The sequence below is a fragment of the Lynx rufus genome, unplaced genomic scaffold (genome assembly GCF_022079265.1).
Source record: "Lynx rufus isolate CCGP_SWC_20201006 ecotype Redwood Valley unplaced genomic scaffold, mLynRuf1.p SCAF_5, whole genome shotgun sequence".
Lineage (NCBI taxonomy): Eukaryota > Metazoa > Chordata > Mammalia > Carnivora > Felidae > Lynx > Lynx rufus.
The window spans coordinates 51,231,670-51,249,802 of NW_025814867.1; the positions used below are offsets into that span (position 1 = coordinate 51,231,670).

An 18,133-nucleotide genomic window follows, 5' to 3' on the forward strand; every position below is an offset into this window, starting at 1 on the left:
GGGCTGATGGCTCAGAGCCTGGAGCCTGCTTCCGATTCTGTGTCTCCCTCTCTCTCTGCCCCTCCCCCGTTCATGCTCTGTCTCTCTCTGTCCCAAAAATAAATAAACGTTGAAAAAAAATTGTTTAAAAAAATAATAAAAAAAAAGGAGAACACAGGAGGGTAGGCACCAGGAACATGGCTTGTGTAACCATCTTTATTTCCATCAAAAGAGATAGTGTGATGGTTAACTTTATGTGTCGACCTGACTGGCCTAAGGGATGCCCAGAGAGCTGGAAAAACATTATTTCTGGGTGCGTCTCTGAGGGTATTTCTGGAAGAGATTAGCATTTGATTCAATAGACTGAGTAAAGAGATCCAGCCTCACCTGATTTGGGTGGGCATCACTGGGGGCCTGAATGGAACAAGATGGCAAAGGAAGGGAGGATTCTTTCTCTCTTCTTGAGCTGGGATGTACATCTTCCTCTGCTCTTGGACATCATAACTCCTGGTTCTTGGGCCTCCAGACTCCAGGACCAAAACCAGTGGCTCCCTGGTTCCCAGGACTTTTGACTTGGACAGAATGGCACCACTGTCTTTCCTGGGTCTCCAGCTTGCAGATGGCAGATTGTGGACTTCTTGCCCTCTGTAACCATGTGAGGCAATTCCTATAATAAATCCCCTCTTATAGATCATTCTCTATATATCCTATTTGTTCTATTTTCTCTGGAGATCTCCAGTAATACAGAAGGTAAATATTCACAGAAATGGCTGATCTCATACCTTTGAGAATGGATGTATTGGGCAAATTATAACCATTTTTAAATACAAAAAATACCTTTGTAATATGCTTTACTGTTCACAAAAAAACTTTTATATACAGTTTTGATAACTGTGAAACAAATGCATGTAGAACTCTTAAATTAATACTTTTGCTTATTTATTTACATTTTTTCTCCCATATTTTAAGTTCTGAAATTGGGATGTGCCTGATAATCAGTGTGTTTTGCAGTTGTAATCCACCAGGAATGACTACGACTGGGTGTCACTCAAACTTGGTCCCAGTTCTCTGTGTTGTTACTTCAATTGAGTTATGTGCATGGTCGACACTACACATGTTAATTGCTGTTTAGCATGTCTTGAAAATAATAAGATCATTTGATTTTGAGACAAAAAGTTATCATGTACATAGAGAGGCAAAGAAATAGAAGGGTGGGATGAAATATGGCATCAGGGAACCGAAGAGCCATCGCTGGAGAAATGACTACAGGTCCACAAGTCTTGCAAAGCAGCCACTAAATGTTTTATCCAATAAAGGAAGAGATCAACATGTAGATGAGGCTGGGTTTCATTTTGTTGCTGAAATAGATACAAAAGGATTACCTGTCACACATCACTCGAGGTACCTAAAGTCAGAAGAAACTGCTAAATCTCTCAGAATAGATAAAAGACATTTGGAAGTAAAACAGCACTAATTATATTGTTATTAAGACATAGCATCATAATTTCATTTGTAGGATTTTTTTCCTCCCTTAGTGGTGTGTAAAAAATGGAGTGCCATCAAGTACCCATGGTTTTCTGCTGGATGCTATTACTTGACATTTAAGCTTCACAGCAGTTCTGTTCCATAGACGTTATGGTTCCCAATCAAGAGATGAGAGATGAGTAATTTGCTCAGGCTGGTAATTTAGATTTGGTAGAGCTAGGACTTGAATCCTCGTGTGTCTGTGCTCACAGCCTGTGCCACCTTCTCTAGACTTCACTGCCTTTGTAGAAATCTCCCTGATTTTCCAACCCCTCTGTCCTTCAGAAGCACCTTTGGGGAAGAGTTGCTCCAGTAGGTCTATAAACTGGAGCTATTCTGGAACAAGATGACATTTTGAGTTTTTCATCTCAAAACTTAGATTTTGGGGACTAGAAATCCTGGCTAGAGCATTTATGGTATTCACTTCTCTGCAATGCACCATGAATTCCGCCTATATATTCCCTTACCTCATCTTGCAACTGTTTCCTAAAAGTAATTAAAAAAATTCTTTTTAATGTTTATTTATTTTTGAGACAGAGAGAGACAGAGCATGAATGGGGGAGGGTCAGAGATAGAGGGAGACACAGAATCTGAAGCAGGCCCCAGGCTCTGAGCTGTCAGCCCAGAACTGGACGCAGGGCTCTAACAGACCGTGAGATCATGACCTGAGCCGAAGTCAGAAGCTTAACTGACTGAGCCACACAGGCGCCCCCTAAAAGTAATTTTTAAATGTAAATTTACTTTTAAATTGAAAGATAAATTTCCCAAGGGTAATTTTTCAACCCAGTAATCTTTTATTTATGCCTGAGAATAAAGTTACAATGATAGGCCCAAAAGTGCCTACAGAAAGTAGGTGAATTGGAGATCACCGAATAAATGTCTCTCAACCTCACCAACAAAGGATCTTCCAGAAAAGTCATGTTAGCAAAATATGGAACATTTATTTTTGCCAAACTCCAGGTTCTCAAGAAATAACCAGATGAGAGTCTCACACATAAACGTTTGTTTCCACAGCTATCTGAGAGGGAAAAAGAATCGAAATAGAATGAAAATGAAAACCACTTGAATTTCTAACCATGATTATAATTGTATTCATCCCAACATTTTTAAAGGTTTAAATATGTTTAGAAGAGTGGTTTCTTCTTAGCTCAGGATCAGGAGCTACAGCCCTCTTGGGAAAGGGCACTCTGTGGTGAGCTAGCTGGCAATGGCAGTGGAAGTGCCAGAAATATCAGTGGGAAGCTGATGATTCTGAAATTGCAGTGTGATTCTAAACCTGGGAGAATTTGTTTGCGTTTGGAATTACTACAGCACCATGGAATGAAACCAGAAAGATCATTAGTCATACTTCATACATTTATTTCTCTTTAGATTTGATCCAAAGGCTCTGAGAATTGTATTCTAAACTAGAGGCATCCAATTAATGAAATCACAAGGACTGTAATAAGTAACAAAAATAATTCATTTCTCTCAACTTGAGCTTGTGGGTCCATTCTCTTCTTTCTTAGGATAAGCATTCAGTGAAAACAGAATCAGTATATAAACAGGTTGAGTTTTACCATAATCTCTCTGCTACAAAAGGTTTGAACACATTGTAGGCCTTTAAATTAATAACTAATGTGGTGTCACTTAATATTCCATTTGTCTGTTACCAGCTTTTTTCTAATTAATTAAACAGCTTGGTTACTCAACTGACTCTTAAGAATGGCTGGTAGATTTCAACATAATATTTAGAGACTCATTTACAACTGTATGTCTGCTCACCTTTTCCTGCCTGACTTCATAGGAGATGTCTCCCTAGTCTAGGATCAATCATGTATCTATACTCTAAATATATACATTAAAATTAAATTTACCATTTGCCTCACCTCTTAAACTGTTGCTTCTGAATTTTCTATCTCAGTAAATGCTACCACCATGCATCAAGTTTCTCAAGACAGCACCTAGGGGTCATGAGAGACTTCTTTCCATTCCTATAGCCCGGCTCCATCCAGACCACCAGTATCCAACCCATTTTACTAATTCACTATTTTTCTTGCATTTCCATTCCCCTCTGTCTCCTCTGCCACTACACCTCACCACTTCTAAGAATGTCCCAAATGATTTCCCTGCTACAACTTTTTATATCTCTACAATCCATTCTGTAATACCACTATCAAAATTATTTCTCTAAATGCAAATCTTAAAACCTTTTGAAGAAAGGTTCAAGATCCTTAGTATGGAACCAAGCTCTTTATGCTGTGGCCTTATAGGTCTCTCCAGCATCATTATGTACCATTCCTCAACAGCACAACAGCAACCCCCCTGCCCCCCACCCATGTTCCCATCCTAATAAGGACTTGCGGTTTTGCAAATGGACCATGTTCCCTTTCCCTCCTGTGCTTTTGCAGTGTGGTTCCCTCTACTGACCATTGTTTCCTTGTCCGCCCACGACACTCTTAGCTCTCTAGGACAAGTTCATTCTCTAACAGCTCTGGGAAACAGTGAGGGAGCCCATGCTTTGGCTTTGAGTTCAGAGTCAATTACAGTGGTGCCTTCTCCTGTATTTCCACAGGACCCTGTACAAACTTCCATCAAGGCACTTGAGCATTTCAATTTTTGTTCTACGTGATTATCTCTTCTACTACACTATAAAATCCTTGAGGGGAAGAGCTGGGTCTTTTATTTTTCTATCTCCAGGCCAAGCATGGTACCTGTTGCTTGCTAACTGTTCCATAAATTGCAATGGCATGAATTTTAATCCTTTTCCCACCACTTCTGGAAACTTTGCTCAAGCAGAGTTGTTTTTCTTCTTTCTTTTTGCATGTTAACAACCACGCCCCCCCCCAAGTCTAATTCATCTTTAGAACAAACAACAAAACACTTTCTGTATCTTAGCCCCAATTTGTTGAAAATAGAGTCCAATTATTGCTTTAAACTCCTAATCTCCTTTTGATTCTTTAACCCACTGAAATTTGACTTTTATGTCATTACTCCAATGAAATTGTTCCTACCAATAATGCCAATTGCTTCCTAATTGTAAAGCTCATTCTTTATCTTAAGTGATTACTCTTCAGGATTTTACATTGTTAACCTTTCCCATTTCCTGAAAGCCTTATTTATTTGGCATTTGTGACATTGTTTCCCCTGGTCTGTAACATCTCTGAACACTAACCAGCCAATCCAGTGTTCCTTTGTTTAAAAGTTAGGTATCCCAAAGAAGCCCTTATTAGTTCTTTTGTCTTATTCTTCCTGAGTAATTTCAGCAAATTCCACATCTTTGGTGACCATATATATATCCCATGAGGCAAAATCTTGACCCCCCAGAACTGTTTTCAATTTGTAATAACTTCTGTGACTCCCAATACCCTCAAACTTTACATGTTAAAATTCAATTGTTTCCTTTTTCAAACTTGGCCTCTTATGTATTTCCTGTCCTCATGAGTTATCAGTAGAGTCAACGTAGAATTAAGGGAATTGACTACTTACATTTTTTTCTAGGTTTCTGTAGTCCTCTTATATGCATTCCAAGTTAGCTTTTGTATTAATTATCTATAGTTATGGAACAAATTTCCACACACTTGGTCACTTAAAACAGCATATATTTATTATCTCAAAGTTCTCCTGGGTCATATGTCCAAGCATGGCTTACCCAGGTCCTCTGCTCAGGGTTTTGCAAAGCTGCAGTCAAGATGTTGGCTGGGGCTGGGATCTTCTTCCAAGCTCATTGGTTGTTGGCAAAATCCATTCCCTTAAAGTTGTAGAATTCATTGCAGTTTGCTTATTCAAAGCCAGTGGAAGAGAGAGTCTCTGACTTGTTCACTCTTTTTTAAAGGGTTCATGTGATTAGATCATGCACACTTTTGTGCATATCCTTTTGACTGACTCAAAGTCAGTTGATTAAGAAACTTCTTCACCTTTGCCACGTAATGTACCATAGTCATGGGAGAGACTATCCTATTCTTTTTGCCATATTCTATTAGTTAGAAGCAAGTTATAAGTCAAGGGGAAGGGTCAGGGTATAGACCATTGGGAATCATCCTATAATTCTGCCCACCACAGCTTAATTTTTTTTTTAATATGAGTGATGGAAAAAACCATAAAATGTAATTTGGAGATATTAAACGACTGAATATAAGGAAGAAAAGTATAGAACTGTAACATCTCAAAACTTGATGGAAATGGCACATACTTTGAAGATGGTGAAAATGGTTTTCTGTGCTTGTTATGTAGCTTACACTTACTGCCTTGGGCAATAGATATATCTAAGTACCTAAACTTTAGATCATGTTATGTGAACCTAAACAGAATAATCAGATAAGTTGTTCGGAAAGACAGACATTTAATTACATAACTGTCTTCACTTGAGAACAATTTTACCATGTGTTAGCCTCATTTGCATTAGGAAAGAATAAACATAATTGTATGTCTATATTACATTATATGTTTGACTTTTCCTCATAGGGCTTTACTTTTCTTCTAATACTTTGACAGACTATAGTTTTCATCAGAGGTGCTTAATCTTTCCTTGGGATAAGTATTTCAGGTACCTTGTGAAGTTGTATTCTTACAACTTACAATGGCATATCTACAGGGGTTCCTAGATCCCTGACTCTCCCCTTTCTTCCCTGTATCATCTGTAGCTCCTTTTCCTGAATGCATCATACAGATGTTCTGGAGTTAATGCAGGTGCCATTAGAATACGAAATGTATAAAAATCCTGCCACTTTTGGGTTCTGCTTCTTAGGGAAAACTGTTCCATTCAGTAAAAACACAATGTGACTTGGCTAATTTATCTCTTTTTTCTTGACATTGGCAGTGATAATGCAATGCCCATTGTATACAATCAGTGTGAGGTCGGCTTGCAAATCCCTACAGATATGTGGTTACTTCTCTACTTTCCCTTTCTTTTGCTTGGGCAACAGCCACATTGATGCACTGGAGCCACTCTTCTGCATTCTTCTCATCCTTGGCCTTGAAAACATAGGTTTTATTGTCTGTGAAGATTTCAAAAGCCCGAGGGAGGGAGCGGTCCCTGCGTTTCCTGGCCACAACTTTCACACTCTGTACTTTGCTGAGTTCTATTGGGGAGTCATCAGGATCATCTTTCTGAAATGCATATGGGAAGGAAAGAACATGAGCTGGTTCCCACAGTATGAAAAGATCTTTGGCAACTGGAGAATTTTCCAAGAGGATTAGAAGCCTTTCACTGCATATAGTTGTTATATGCTTTGTTACTTCGAATGCTAAGGCCTCACAGAGTCATTAGACCAATGGAAGGAGTGAGCAATTGACCCTGTGTTACAGTATATTAAGTTGGGACAAGATGGCCAATTTGTAAGAAATTATTATACAGTGAGTTTTGGGAAATGTTTAATTCATATTTCTTAGATTTTATGTCATTTTTATTGATACCAACATTGTATCAATAGGGCAAAATGCAACAGTACAATAGAGTACTATTAAGTCAGCATTTGAGATACTTGGGGAAGCATTAAATTGAATTTTCCTGCGTGTTATCTCTGAGAAAGCGGTATTAATTGAAGAAACAGAGTTCTAATGTTTATGTAGATCAAACTGTTTTTGACACACACTGGAGCTCTGGAAGCATGATTTGTCTATGAACATTAAACAGAAAGAATACTTAATGATTGACATTTTTCTTGAATCAAAGCAGGGGCTTAAAGATCACTGCAACACGAGGGTCATCACAACAGGCTAGTATGAATGGTTTCAAGAGATCAAATACTTCTTTACAGCAATTTCTTCAACATCCCTGAACGCATCTGTCTCCTAGAGCATGCGTCTCTTCTTGAGGATCTTGCCAATTCTCCTTTGCCACCTCCCCTAGGCAGTCACCCTTTTTTCATTCTTCAATGGAAAGGCACCCTTCTCACTCATCCCAAACTTACCATGGTGTATTGTCCAACTTGGAAAATCTCAGAAGAATCAAACAAATAAGAAAAGCAACTCAAGATATTGATCTCAGGGAAGTGTCCTTCAACCAAAGCAACATAATCACTCTCCAGCTATTTCATTAAGAGATGCATTTCCAATAGCATTTCACTCTTTAATGTTTAGTAACTATTTATTACATTTTGTATTACACTTTTGACTTTGCATAAGTGATATAATTTAAAAAATGTTTTAAAAATCTTAGCATTGAGAGACTGGTAGTAATAAAAAATTAAAATAATTAAATTTCAATTTATACGTGTAGTTTTATTGTAGTGAAAAATGATTGGGTGATCAGGATAAATGCTGTGGGAGTAGAAAAAATATTATTTCAAAGAAAATGATATCATGTAACCATTTTGATTAAAGATGAACTAATTCATGTATTTTTTTAATGGACGGTGTTAGGTATCAAACTGCTATGGTATCTTAGCCCAGTGGTCATATTGAAAGGAGAGGTGTGATCTTTTTATCTTAAAATGATAATGTTTAGGGGTGCCTGGGTGGCTCAGTTGGTTAAGTGTCCACCTCGTGACGGCTCAGGTCATGATCTCATGGTTCATGAGTTCAAGACCTGGATCAGGCTCTGCACTGTCAGTGGGATTCTCTCTCTCTCCCTCTCTCTCTGTCCCTCCCCCACTCTCGCTCTCTGTCTCAAAATAAGTAAATAAGCCTAAAAAAGAAAATGATAATATTTATAATTCAACAGAAATTACGGTTTGTGTGACTTTTTAAACTTATGATTGACTAAAAAAAATGCTACAAGGTATTACACAGATTTTTCAAAATTCTTTTAGGGAATAGACAGAATAAAGTTTGAAGATACGTGTATTACATAATACTTTGTTAGTTTACTTTGGTTTCTAGTAAATATCTGACAGCAATAAGATTACATTTCTTTGAATTAGTCTGTAGTATAGAAATTGATACATGGAGGAATTGATCAAGAGAACAAAAAGTTACCACAGTTCTCTAAAGAGGGACAGCGAAAATTACCCAAGAGAAATGGGTGGGAAGTCAAAGGGCACCTTGCCTGGCTGGTTGGTAGAGATCAAGGCCTTAAGAATGCAAAAGTAAAAAAATAACACCATAGTCTTTCGATTCTTATTAAAAATGCACATTTTTCTCATTTACAAGAAAGGTCCTTTTTGATGGGGCAGAAGCTTCGGCTGGACTGGTGACCACTGCTAGGTTCCTGTGTCCCTGGGGATGAGAGGGAAGTTGCTGTGGTCTTTAGAGTACATTATATCACTTCCCAATATTTGAGCCACACGTTCTGTCAGATTTCTAAAATGTCAAGCCATTATTTCCCTCTAAAGATGTCAAACAAGTTAGCCAACTATAAGATAGCTTATTCGCTAAGCTTTATTAAAAAGCTCTGAATCAAGAAGTATAAAGGTGGTTATTTGAGTTCAGGAAAGACGTTCTTATGCACTAACTCTGCTCCGTCTCAAGGGATCTAAGAAATCACTGCATCTTAACTTCTAATTCTGATTACTTTAATAAAAACAGGAAATTCAGATGGTCATTTTAAACACTTTCAAGTACTTCAATATGGAGCAGTGCTAACAAAAAATTTCTTTAAACCGCCAATAAATAACTGTCTAAGTTGAGCACACCATTTACTTCCCTTTCAAAAAGATCTTCAGCCACAGAAAGGTCCATCTGTACATTTTACAATACACACAGATGAAGAAAGCAGCACGAGCTTAGCGTAGGTATCACCAATTTTTTTTTCATTCATAAAGTTAACTTCAAGTTTTATTGATTAAAAAAGCATTTGATCAAAATTTGTTGTAATTCAGATATACGATACTATATGGCTATTGAGTAAAAAGTTCAAATAAATTTTATATTGAGCATTCTAAAGACACAGTGCCTATGTTCTCATTGACTCATAATTTTAAATAATTTAAAATCTTTCGTTAATTAATTCAGAAACAGTTTGGTTTGCCACTGGCTCTGTATTTTAAGTGTTCATGGGAAGTAGGACGGTGCATTCATTTAACAACGTGCTTTGATGTCACGTGCTTTGATGGCCTGTGTCTGACTCCAGTTTTATCCCTTTTTGCCTTACTGGCTCTATCCTTGGTCAAGCCAGTCAGAGTCTCTGTCTCTCTGTCCCTTTCTATCTCTGTCTCTGTCTCTCTCACAAGGGGAAGGGAGTGATGCAGGGTCTGATGTTACATGATGTTAAGGAACCATATGGTAGAACAAGTTTGAGATACACTAAACAAAATTAAGTGGGCCCTTTCCTGCAAGACTTGTCAGAGCCTCTAGCTCCTTTGTATTTCCCAGATGTCTTTGACCAGGACCAAAGACAACTCCCGGTAATAATTGACAGATCCTGGGTCCCAAAGGCCATGAGTGGAGCACAATGGGTACAGAGGTGTGAGCAGGGTGTTGTATGTGTGTTCTCGGGGCATCTTTGCACAGGAGTGGATGGCCATGTGGGCATATGAACATGTTTTCTCCATCACTCTGATTCTGGGGCTCAAATAATACCTGTAAAAGTGGGACTGGACAAGAATCCAAAGGCCAGCGTCTTGCCCTTCCTGGCTTGCCTGGTAGCTAGATAAGACTGAAAGTGCCTCCACTGCCTGCTCAAGTCAGATTCCACAAGGCTATCTTGGCATTGAAATTAACCTGGTGCCTGCCCCTCCCAGGAAAGACACAGGCAAGTAAGGGTTCTCAGTTGTGGAAGCCGCTGGGATGGCCCAGCCCAAAGGAACATGCTTCCACCCTCCGGCAGGGAGGGAAAGAGGGAGGACAAGGCACCCCAGATGCAGCATCCATAACATGGCAGTAACAATAGTGCTGACTTCAAAGGACTGTTCTGAGGATTCTTGAAGGCAATCCAGCATGGCATGTGATAAGCTATTATTACTATATTCAAAATATCCAAGAAGTAGGTCAAGCTTTCTTCCTGATCCTGAATGAGTAGAATTTAACGATAAATAAAACTGATTTGAAAAGAAGAGGATAACTTTGCATTGTCTATTGGAATAGAATGCTACTTCAGAAGTTTCCCACTAGAAATTCAGAATACAGATATTTACTGAGCCTCCTAGTTTCAGATTGAAAGTTATATTACATGAATATTTATTAATTCTTTTAGAATCATATTCTATTCATTAACTGAATACTAAATACCTAAAATATGAACTTAGCTGACTACAAAAAGGACTTAAATAACTCAGCCTTTGCTTCTTTCTCCCAGCCTACTGTCCCCCTTCCTTGGGTCCCTGCCTCCAAATATAACCTTTAGTATAAATGAAATCAAGGTCCATATCATAAGACATTAATTTATGTAGCTGATCTATGAGGAAACAAAAGGCACACTGTTCAAGTCAAGCTCGCTGTGTAGTTCTTCTGCAGTTCATCTTTCTAAAACTTAAGTCAACAAAAAAGATCTACCATAATAAATTGAAGAGAGACAGTGAACCAACTAATGTAGGGCTGAACAGAATAGACAGTCCAAGGGGCATATGCAGTAAAATGATGCTGTAAAATTATAAATGGAAAAGGAAAAATTATTGGTGTTTTAACTCAAGACAAAATGCCTAGCTGCTTGGTGGAGAACAGGACCTTAAAAATGCAAGTGTAAAAGACAAGAGGGGAACTTACAGACTTTCCTTTTTGAAACAGAAGTTGATTTCCGGCCAGCGTAAAATAACGAGTTTTCCACCTTTTGATGAACTTCCATCTGACTTGCTTCTCTTTAAGTTTTCCTTCTATGAGAGGCTGGCCATCTTGGTTTACAACTGTTGAAGGTAAGAAAATGATCAAGCCTTTTATTTTCCATTATTTATTTGGCAAGTGATCAAAAGTCAGAATTGTACAATGAACCTGAACCCAGTAAGCATATTTGGAGAGTGTGCTAATAAATTATGAATTTGGTTAACCTTTCCCCCTTTGTCCCTAAAGGAATGCACAATTTAGATATGATAATGAGAAAGTGTTGAAAGACCTCACTGAGATTTTCAAAAGGAATATAGTTCACTAAAAGAGCATCTGGTTAGCAGTGGTTAGGGGGGATCCAGATATCCAGACATCCAGCCCGCTGTGCTTAACTCTTTTGTTTCATGATATTCTGTTCACATGAACTGCTTAGAAATGCAACTTTATAAACCAAGTATATTTAGTTATTTAACAGCAAAAGTCAAAGCAGTGCCCTCAAAGATGTTAGGTGAAGACATAACATTGCAAAGGCAAACCCAACTCTTTTGAACATGATATTTCCACTCTCTGGCACACACACACTCCCTTTTCCGCTCTGCATGTACCAATTGAACAAGTAATTATTTCACGTATCAGCTCAAATGTCACTTCTTTTGGGAGACCTTCCCCAAACTTAGACCAGAGCGCATTCATCTGCCATATGTTCTGTAGCATCTGGCATGTTTCTGTCACATCAAGCATTACTGGTAGATAGTTATGGTGTTTATCTGATTCATGTCTGTCTTTCCCATTAAACTGAAAGCTCTGTGAGGGTAAGATCTTTGCTTTGTTCACTCATGTATCACCAGGCATCTAATACAGTGTCTGGCAGATATAGGGAATTTACTAATATTTGTTGAATGGAAAGGTTTATTTTATAGTGAAGTAGAATGCATATGATTGCACATCATCATAGAGTTAGATTTGTTACAATATCAGAAGTTATAATTTTCAACTAAAGAATTCCATTTCTTTTGCCAACTACATAAGATTCACTCTCCAAATTCATATGAAAGCATCTGATTTCTGGGGACTATGACAATACTTACTTATATATATATATTATGTTCAATTTTCATAGCACTTTGAAAGTAATGAAATGTGTTCCTTCATTTGGAAATTTAGACAGTGCCTGTTTGACCATGCAAATAAAACCTAGCCTTCCTATCCTACCATTTCTGTTTTCTAGTAAAAGTCAAGTAACTACCTTAGATAAGGAGGATTTGTCCACCTTGACAGAATTTTCAGGATAAGAATGATGAAATATATGAAATACATAGTTTCCATAAACAAAATTCTACTAAGGCTAGTTTGGCCATGTTTCCTTCCTGTCCGATGACTCTTCAATTGGATGTTCCATTGTCAACCCCAAATTAAAAACTGAAAACATTATCAAATATATTGTTAGATAGTGACAGGGCTATGATGAAAATGAAGCAGGATTGGTGCACATGCACATATGTTGTTAAGAAAGAGCTTGGACATTCAAAGGGACCTTTATTCTGAGACGTCAGTGTTGAGAAGTGTCTCCCATCTCTAGAGCAACTTCATGGTGGCTAGTAACGTGCACAGCAGAGCATAGGGAAAGCAGGAACTCAAGCAGTATTGACAATAGATACAAGAAAATGATATCAGTGTTCTGTTTTGCTTTGCTAGAGATCATCTGATTTAGATCATATGTCTTAAAGACAATAATGACCTTTGCATATTTAAATTTTCCATAAACAGTGTTTGCTTCCTTTGTGCAACCTCCACACTCTGCAGTTAGTTACTGCAGATGCTCTGTCTTCACTGTTCTGTACGTCCTAGAGAGTCAGAAGAGCCTCCCAGTGTGGGCCTGGACCAAAGATTCAGTGTTTACTCACAGCGTGCTGCTGAGTCATGAAGGGGGCAGCAGCCTGTCTGACAGAAGGAACGGAAGGTCCAAGGGGAGATCCAAGAAGGAGAAAACAAACTCTAACAAACAATGAAAAACCCAGGCCAGAATTTACATTAAAATCTTTCCTAAACTAAAACATCCATTTCCTATGCTTTCACAGTAGAGAAAAATTGCTAACCTAATTATAATGTTCAAGGATTTTTGCATAAGAATTCAGAAGAGTTAGATTGGAGTCCTTTCAAATGCAGTTTTCTGGTCAGCTCGATCCCACCTACTTTAAAAAAATGTTGAGATCACAATTCAAAATTAAGAAACTTATGTGAGGACACAAGGTAAGTAGCACTACTTTCTCCTCCATCTCCTGCTTTTATTGAAGACTTTACCTCATAGTTTGTAATCACATTTCTTTCTTACTATGGTGTTAATGGCAAGATGACTTAATGTAACACCTTCATAAGAGTACATTTTTCTAGTCTCCATCTTCCATGTTTACTCAAAGAAGCATTTGAAATCGTCATGATATTTGACCTGATTTGAAATCATGGTTGATTTAGGTAATATTCAAGCACATGAATCCTCCTGGATCTGACCTAGGGGATTAACTTCAAGTATTTCTCTTCAAGGCAGATCCAAATGTTGCACTTGAAGATTATGTGACAAAAGTTTGCAAGAAGCACTTGGCAAACAGCTGAAGGAATTGTTTGAGACATGGAGTGGGTAGCATATCATACCCACAGACCTACATAATGACCATATGACAATAACGATCATGAAAGACTCCAGACAAAATGAAAGGCTTACTTGGGCACAAAAGGATAGAGGACTATCAAGAAGTGCTACTAAGCAGAGACTTTTCATTGTAGCCCAGCCAAAACTACCTCAGGGAAAAAGTCCATGGAAAGGGTTGTAGGAAAGAAATGTTAGCAGAACTTTAAACAAGCTTCATGTTAGGGCCCAAATTTATGCATCAAAGTCAGCTTCAGATAATTTCATAAAATCCAGGCTATTTGTAGCTGTAGGATTAACTTAATAGTTTCAAAAGGCAAAAAAAAAGAAAAGACTTAACATTTTTTGCAGCTACTATCCCACGCCTTAATTTTTGTTTTTGCAAGTATGTCTGGCATATGCACCAGAGGTCGTGTGTCATTTCACTAGGTCTATTGCCCATATCATGTCCTCATAAGCAATAATTCTCATGATAACACTGTCTCTTCATGATCAAATCAGGGAATGAACTCTTTCAAAGCGTGTTTATATTCGATTTGAAAAATAACATGGAATATGACTATGAGAGAACAATCATGTATTCGAAACTCTCTTGTTTGCATGGAACACACACAGGATCATCTTCTTTCTTGCCAATTAACGCATTATTTCATTTAAAGCACCACAATGTGGCTAAGACATTATCTACCAACCTGGATTTTTTCTTTTAATTTTTTTTAACGTTTATTTATTATAAACGTTATAGAGAGACAGAGAGACACAGAGCATGAGCAAGCGAGGGGTAGAGAGAGAGGGAGACAGAATCTGAAGTAGGTTCCAGCCTCTGAGCTGTCAGCACAGAGCCCGACGTGGGGCGCAAACTCCCAAACTGTGAGATCATGAACCGAGCCAAAGTCAGTCGCCTAACAAACTGAGTCACCCAGGCACCCCAGATTTGTTCTTTTTTTTTTAAATGTCAGTGGCTGAATAGCTATGGAATATTAAACTTATTTCTCTTGTGCAACTGGAACCCAAACTGATATTGTGTTTATCAACTTAAAAGTCTTTCTGAGGGTCAATATAAATGTTTATACATTAACTATATTTCTTTTGTGCACCAAGAGTTGAAGATATTTATGTTGATAAAAAATGAATTTTGAAGATGCGAATCTTACTCAACATGAAGTGGATGATTAAGAGTGAAGTAATGCCAGACAGATACCTTAAAGCTGAGAAGCCCTACAGCAGAAAGAGTAATGCAATAAAGAATACCTCTCTGTTTATCTATCAGCTATCCAGCCATCCCATACATACTTTTGTTCACAGGTAAGTTGTAAAGCACTGTGTTTGGATCTGATGGAGTTACAAAGCTCAGCTCAGAGAGAGCTTGAATTTATCATCTTGTAGGTGGAGGTAAAGCATTTTACAAATTATACAGTGCCACTGGAGAGGTAAAAATCAAGCACTACAATACTCAAAGTCAGGAAATTCTACTTGTGGCTGGGAGGAGGTGACCAGGCAGCTGGGTCTTGGCTAAGGAAAGGAGAGAGGGTATTCTAGGAAGAGGGCAGAAAAGGACTGAGGTACAAGAAGGGTGTGTAAGGGAAAGCACATGAAAAGAAAAGAACCTAAAAATCTGGAAAGATCCATGAACACACGAGCAAATTCATAAAACTGTTGCTTTGGAAGAAAGCCATATGTGGAAGGCTGAGGGTGTGAAGGCAATTCAAGATTTTCGAGGTGTAAGATCCAGGAAAGAGATTGGGTATCAAACTGTCATGGTGAGGTCATATTGGACTTTAATTGAAGGTCCTTTTGAATATTTGTTAGAAAGGACTTTGCTTTTCTTAAGAACTAAGCAGGGGCCTAGAGCCTGTGTGGGTCCAGCCAGCATAGGCATGAGGCCTCCTGGGCCCCAGATGGGATCAGTTATATGTCAAGAAGAGTCTCAGCAGGAAATAGAGGACACCTCAAGCTGGGTAATTGAAGGACTTAATAAAGGGGCTATTTACACAGATGTGGGCAAGGTGTAGGAAAAGCACCATAGTACTCTGGGGCCAGGAACCATGGGGAGGCATAACACCCTCTGCATGAAGAGGAAAGGGGAGAGAACAGTTAGGACTTGGAGGGAAACTTATATGGAGAACACTGTTTGTCATGAGCTGTGGCCTTGGGCACAGGACGGTCAGCCTGCAGCAACCAAGCAGAGGGGAATGTGGGAACAAATAACCCTACCTCACTCTGCTTCCTCCCTGTGACCATCTGCCTTTGTCCCTAGTGGTCAACTGTAACTGAAAGTCAGAGGTAGTGGAGACTGGAACACACTGGAGGGGTACCTCCTAACTGGGGCAGAGGAAGCAGGAAAGCTTCGTCTGGAATAAATGTGTCTGAGCTGAATTCTGAAGAACAAATAACAATAAGGAAGGTAAAGGAAGAAAAGATATCCTGAAAAAAACAAAAAGCCAAAGCTATATGCAAAAGGGCAAGGCTTAGATAGGAGTCATACAATGCATACTAGAAACTAATTCATTCTATGTGATGGAAGCCTGGTGGGACTTTGAGGGCAGGAGACGAGGTGTGAGAGTCAGGGAAAGATTAAGCCTAAAGATCTTTGGACATTGTGCAAAATGGAATCTGATGCTTTGTGATAGAACATAATGAAAAATAATAATTTCTGTAGTCATACAATCCCTTTTATCTCAAGTGCACTAGAGGTCAGTGTTTCAAGGTCTCCATCTTGTTTTAAGGTTTGTTGCAATTCTGAATACGTCGTTAGCCATTTATAATTTGTTTAAACATAGCGTGTTGAATGTCATGTTTACTCACCACTATAATAGATCATACAGAGCTATACCAAAAAGTTTCTCTGATATAGGCCTATAGTTTATGGGGTAAGGACAGTGATTTTGGAGCCAGACCTCAGCCGAAGTTCAGAATCTGCTACTTAACAACTGACTGGTCTTGTGCAAGCTACTTCATTGAACTTCAGCTTCATCCTCTAGAGTTGTAATGCTTAGCCACAGGGCCACCACAAATGGCTGTGCAGGTTGTTCACTGCACAAGAGCACTCAGCCAAGGTGGTGAGGAGGGTCTGAAATTCAGCTTGTATTTTGCTGTTCACCATCCATTCCCAAGTGGATTTCATCCATCATAAATAAAGGCACACAAAAGTGTCTTTAAGGCTAACCTTAACCAAATGTCTGGTACATGGTAAGGGATAAATAAATAGTAGCTACTATCATCATGATCACGATATCATCATCAATATAAAATGATCATCACCATCCTTTTATTGTGATGATGAACAGATGGTTTTTTATAAATACCATATCCTAATGGCTCCAGGATAAAATCTGCCTCCCTCCCTCAAATCAAGAATGAAGTAAAATCCACATGAAGGCATTAGGAATAACAAGAGAATTCAGAGTGAGACAGGGAACACTTTTAAGGTTCAAGGACTTTAGGCTTTGAACTTAAGATGTGACAGACAATTCAAAGAGTCCCAAAAGGGAGGTAAACTCTTCTGTTTTTGTATAACTGGTTCATTTATTCACCAAGATTGCCATTTTGAAGCCAATCCAGTAGGGATTGGGCTGCATTGGGAGTGTTTTCTACATCATCTGTGGTTGCTCCCTTTTCTTCCAGACTTCCTGCTTGTTCTTAGGACAGTAGTTGGTAACCCCCATATAACTACTATTCACATTGCAAAGTGACTGCCATTCAGACTCAGAAATCCATTATACTGTATGCTTTTTGGCTTATGTAACTTTTGCTTTAAAACATTGGATGTGCAGGAATAACCCATAACTGAGATTGCCATGAATTTAATTTGTGATATTTGAATTCTTAATCATTCTTTCCTGATTGTTAAATACCTTTAAAAGAAGGCATCTTCTGGAAGAAAAAAAATATATACATCTCAAATACTTAGCTTTTAAATAAGAACTAAGAAAAAGTATCTTTTTAAAAACTTGCCCTTGAAATTACTGCTTCTGGGAATTACAACTCCTACACAGTCTGTGGGGTATTTCTTTGTATGCACGGAGAGTCTCAGATTTACTTGAATTCCCTTCCGTGGTTTTACTGATTTGTGTGTGTGTGTGTGTGTGTGTGTGTGTGTGTGTGTGTGTCAGTTCTAATAAAGCCAACTCTAATTATAGAGGAAATGCTTAAAGAGGGGTAGAAGCACTAAAATGAGGAGGGCATAGGAGCCACATTTAGTAAACTGAGCATCTGTGGTTTTTGAAATCACTAAGGATTGTAACAAATGGTATGTTTCTAGTGAATATCCTGCCAGTGTTTTAGAGTGCCATATTTACTTATCAGTAGTGAATGAATGAGGAGGCATAATCCAGCATAGATTTTGAAACATCCTACAAGATGCTATGAAGT

At 38.4% G+C, this 18,133-nt stretch overlaps 1 protein-coding gene across 2 annotated transcripts in view; it reads right to left on the reverse strand.

The window, feature by feature from the left end:
• Positions 1–6,354: 6,354 nt before the first annotated feature.
• The window catches only part of VEPH1 (ventricular zone expressed PH domain containing 1), a 235,637-nt gene continuing 223,858 nt past the window's right edge, over positions 6,355–18,133 (reverse strand). For both annotated transcript variants that reach the window (XM_047100256.1, XM_047100255.1), the window contains 2 exons: positions 11,065–11,201; positions 6,355–6,591 (listed from right to left, as the gene is read on the reverse strand). In XM_047100256.1, the coding sequence (XP_046956212.1) occupies positions 6,355–6,591; positions 11,065–11,201 (374 nt within the window). The remainder of the gene's footprint in view (positions 6,592–11,064; positions 11,202–18,133) is intronic.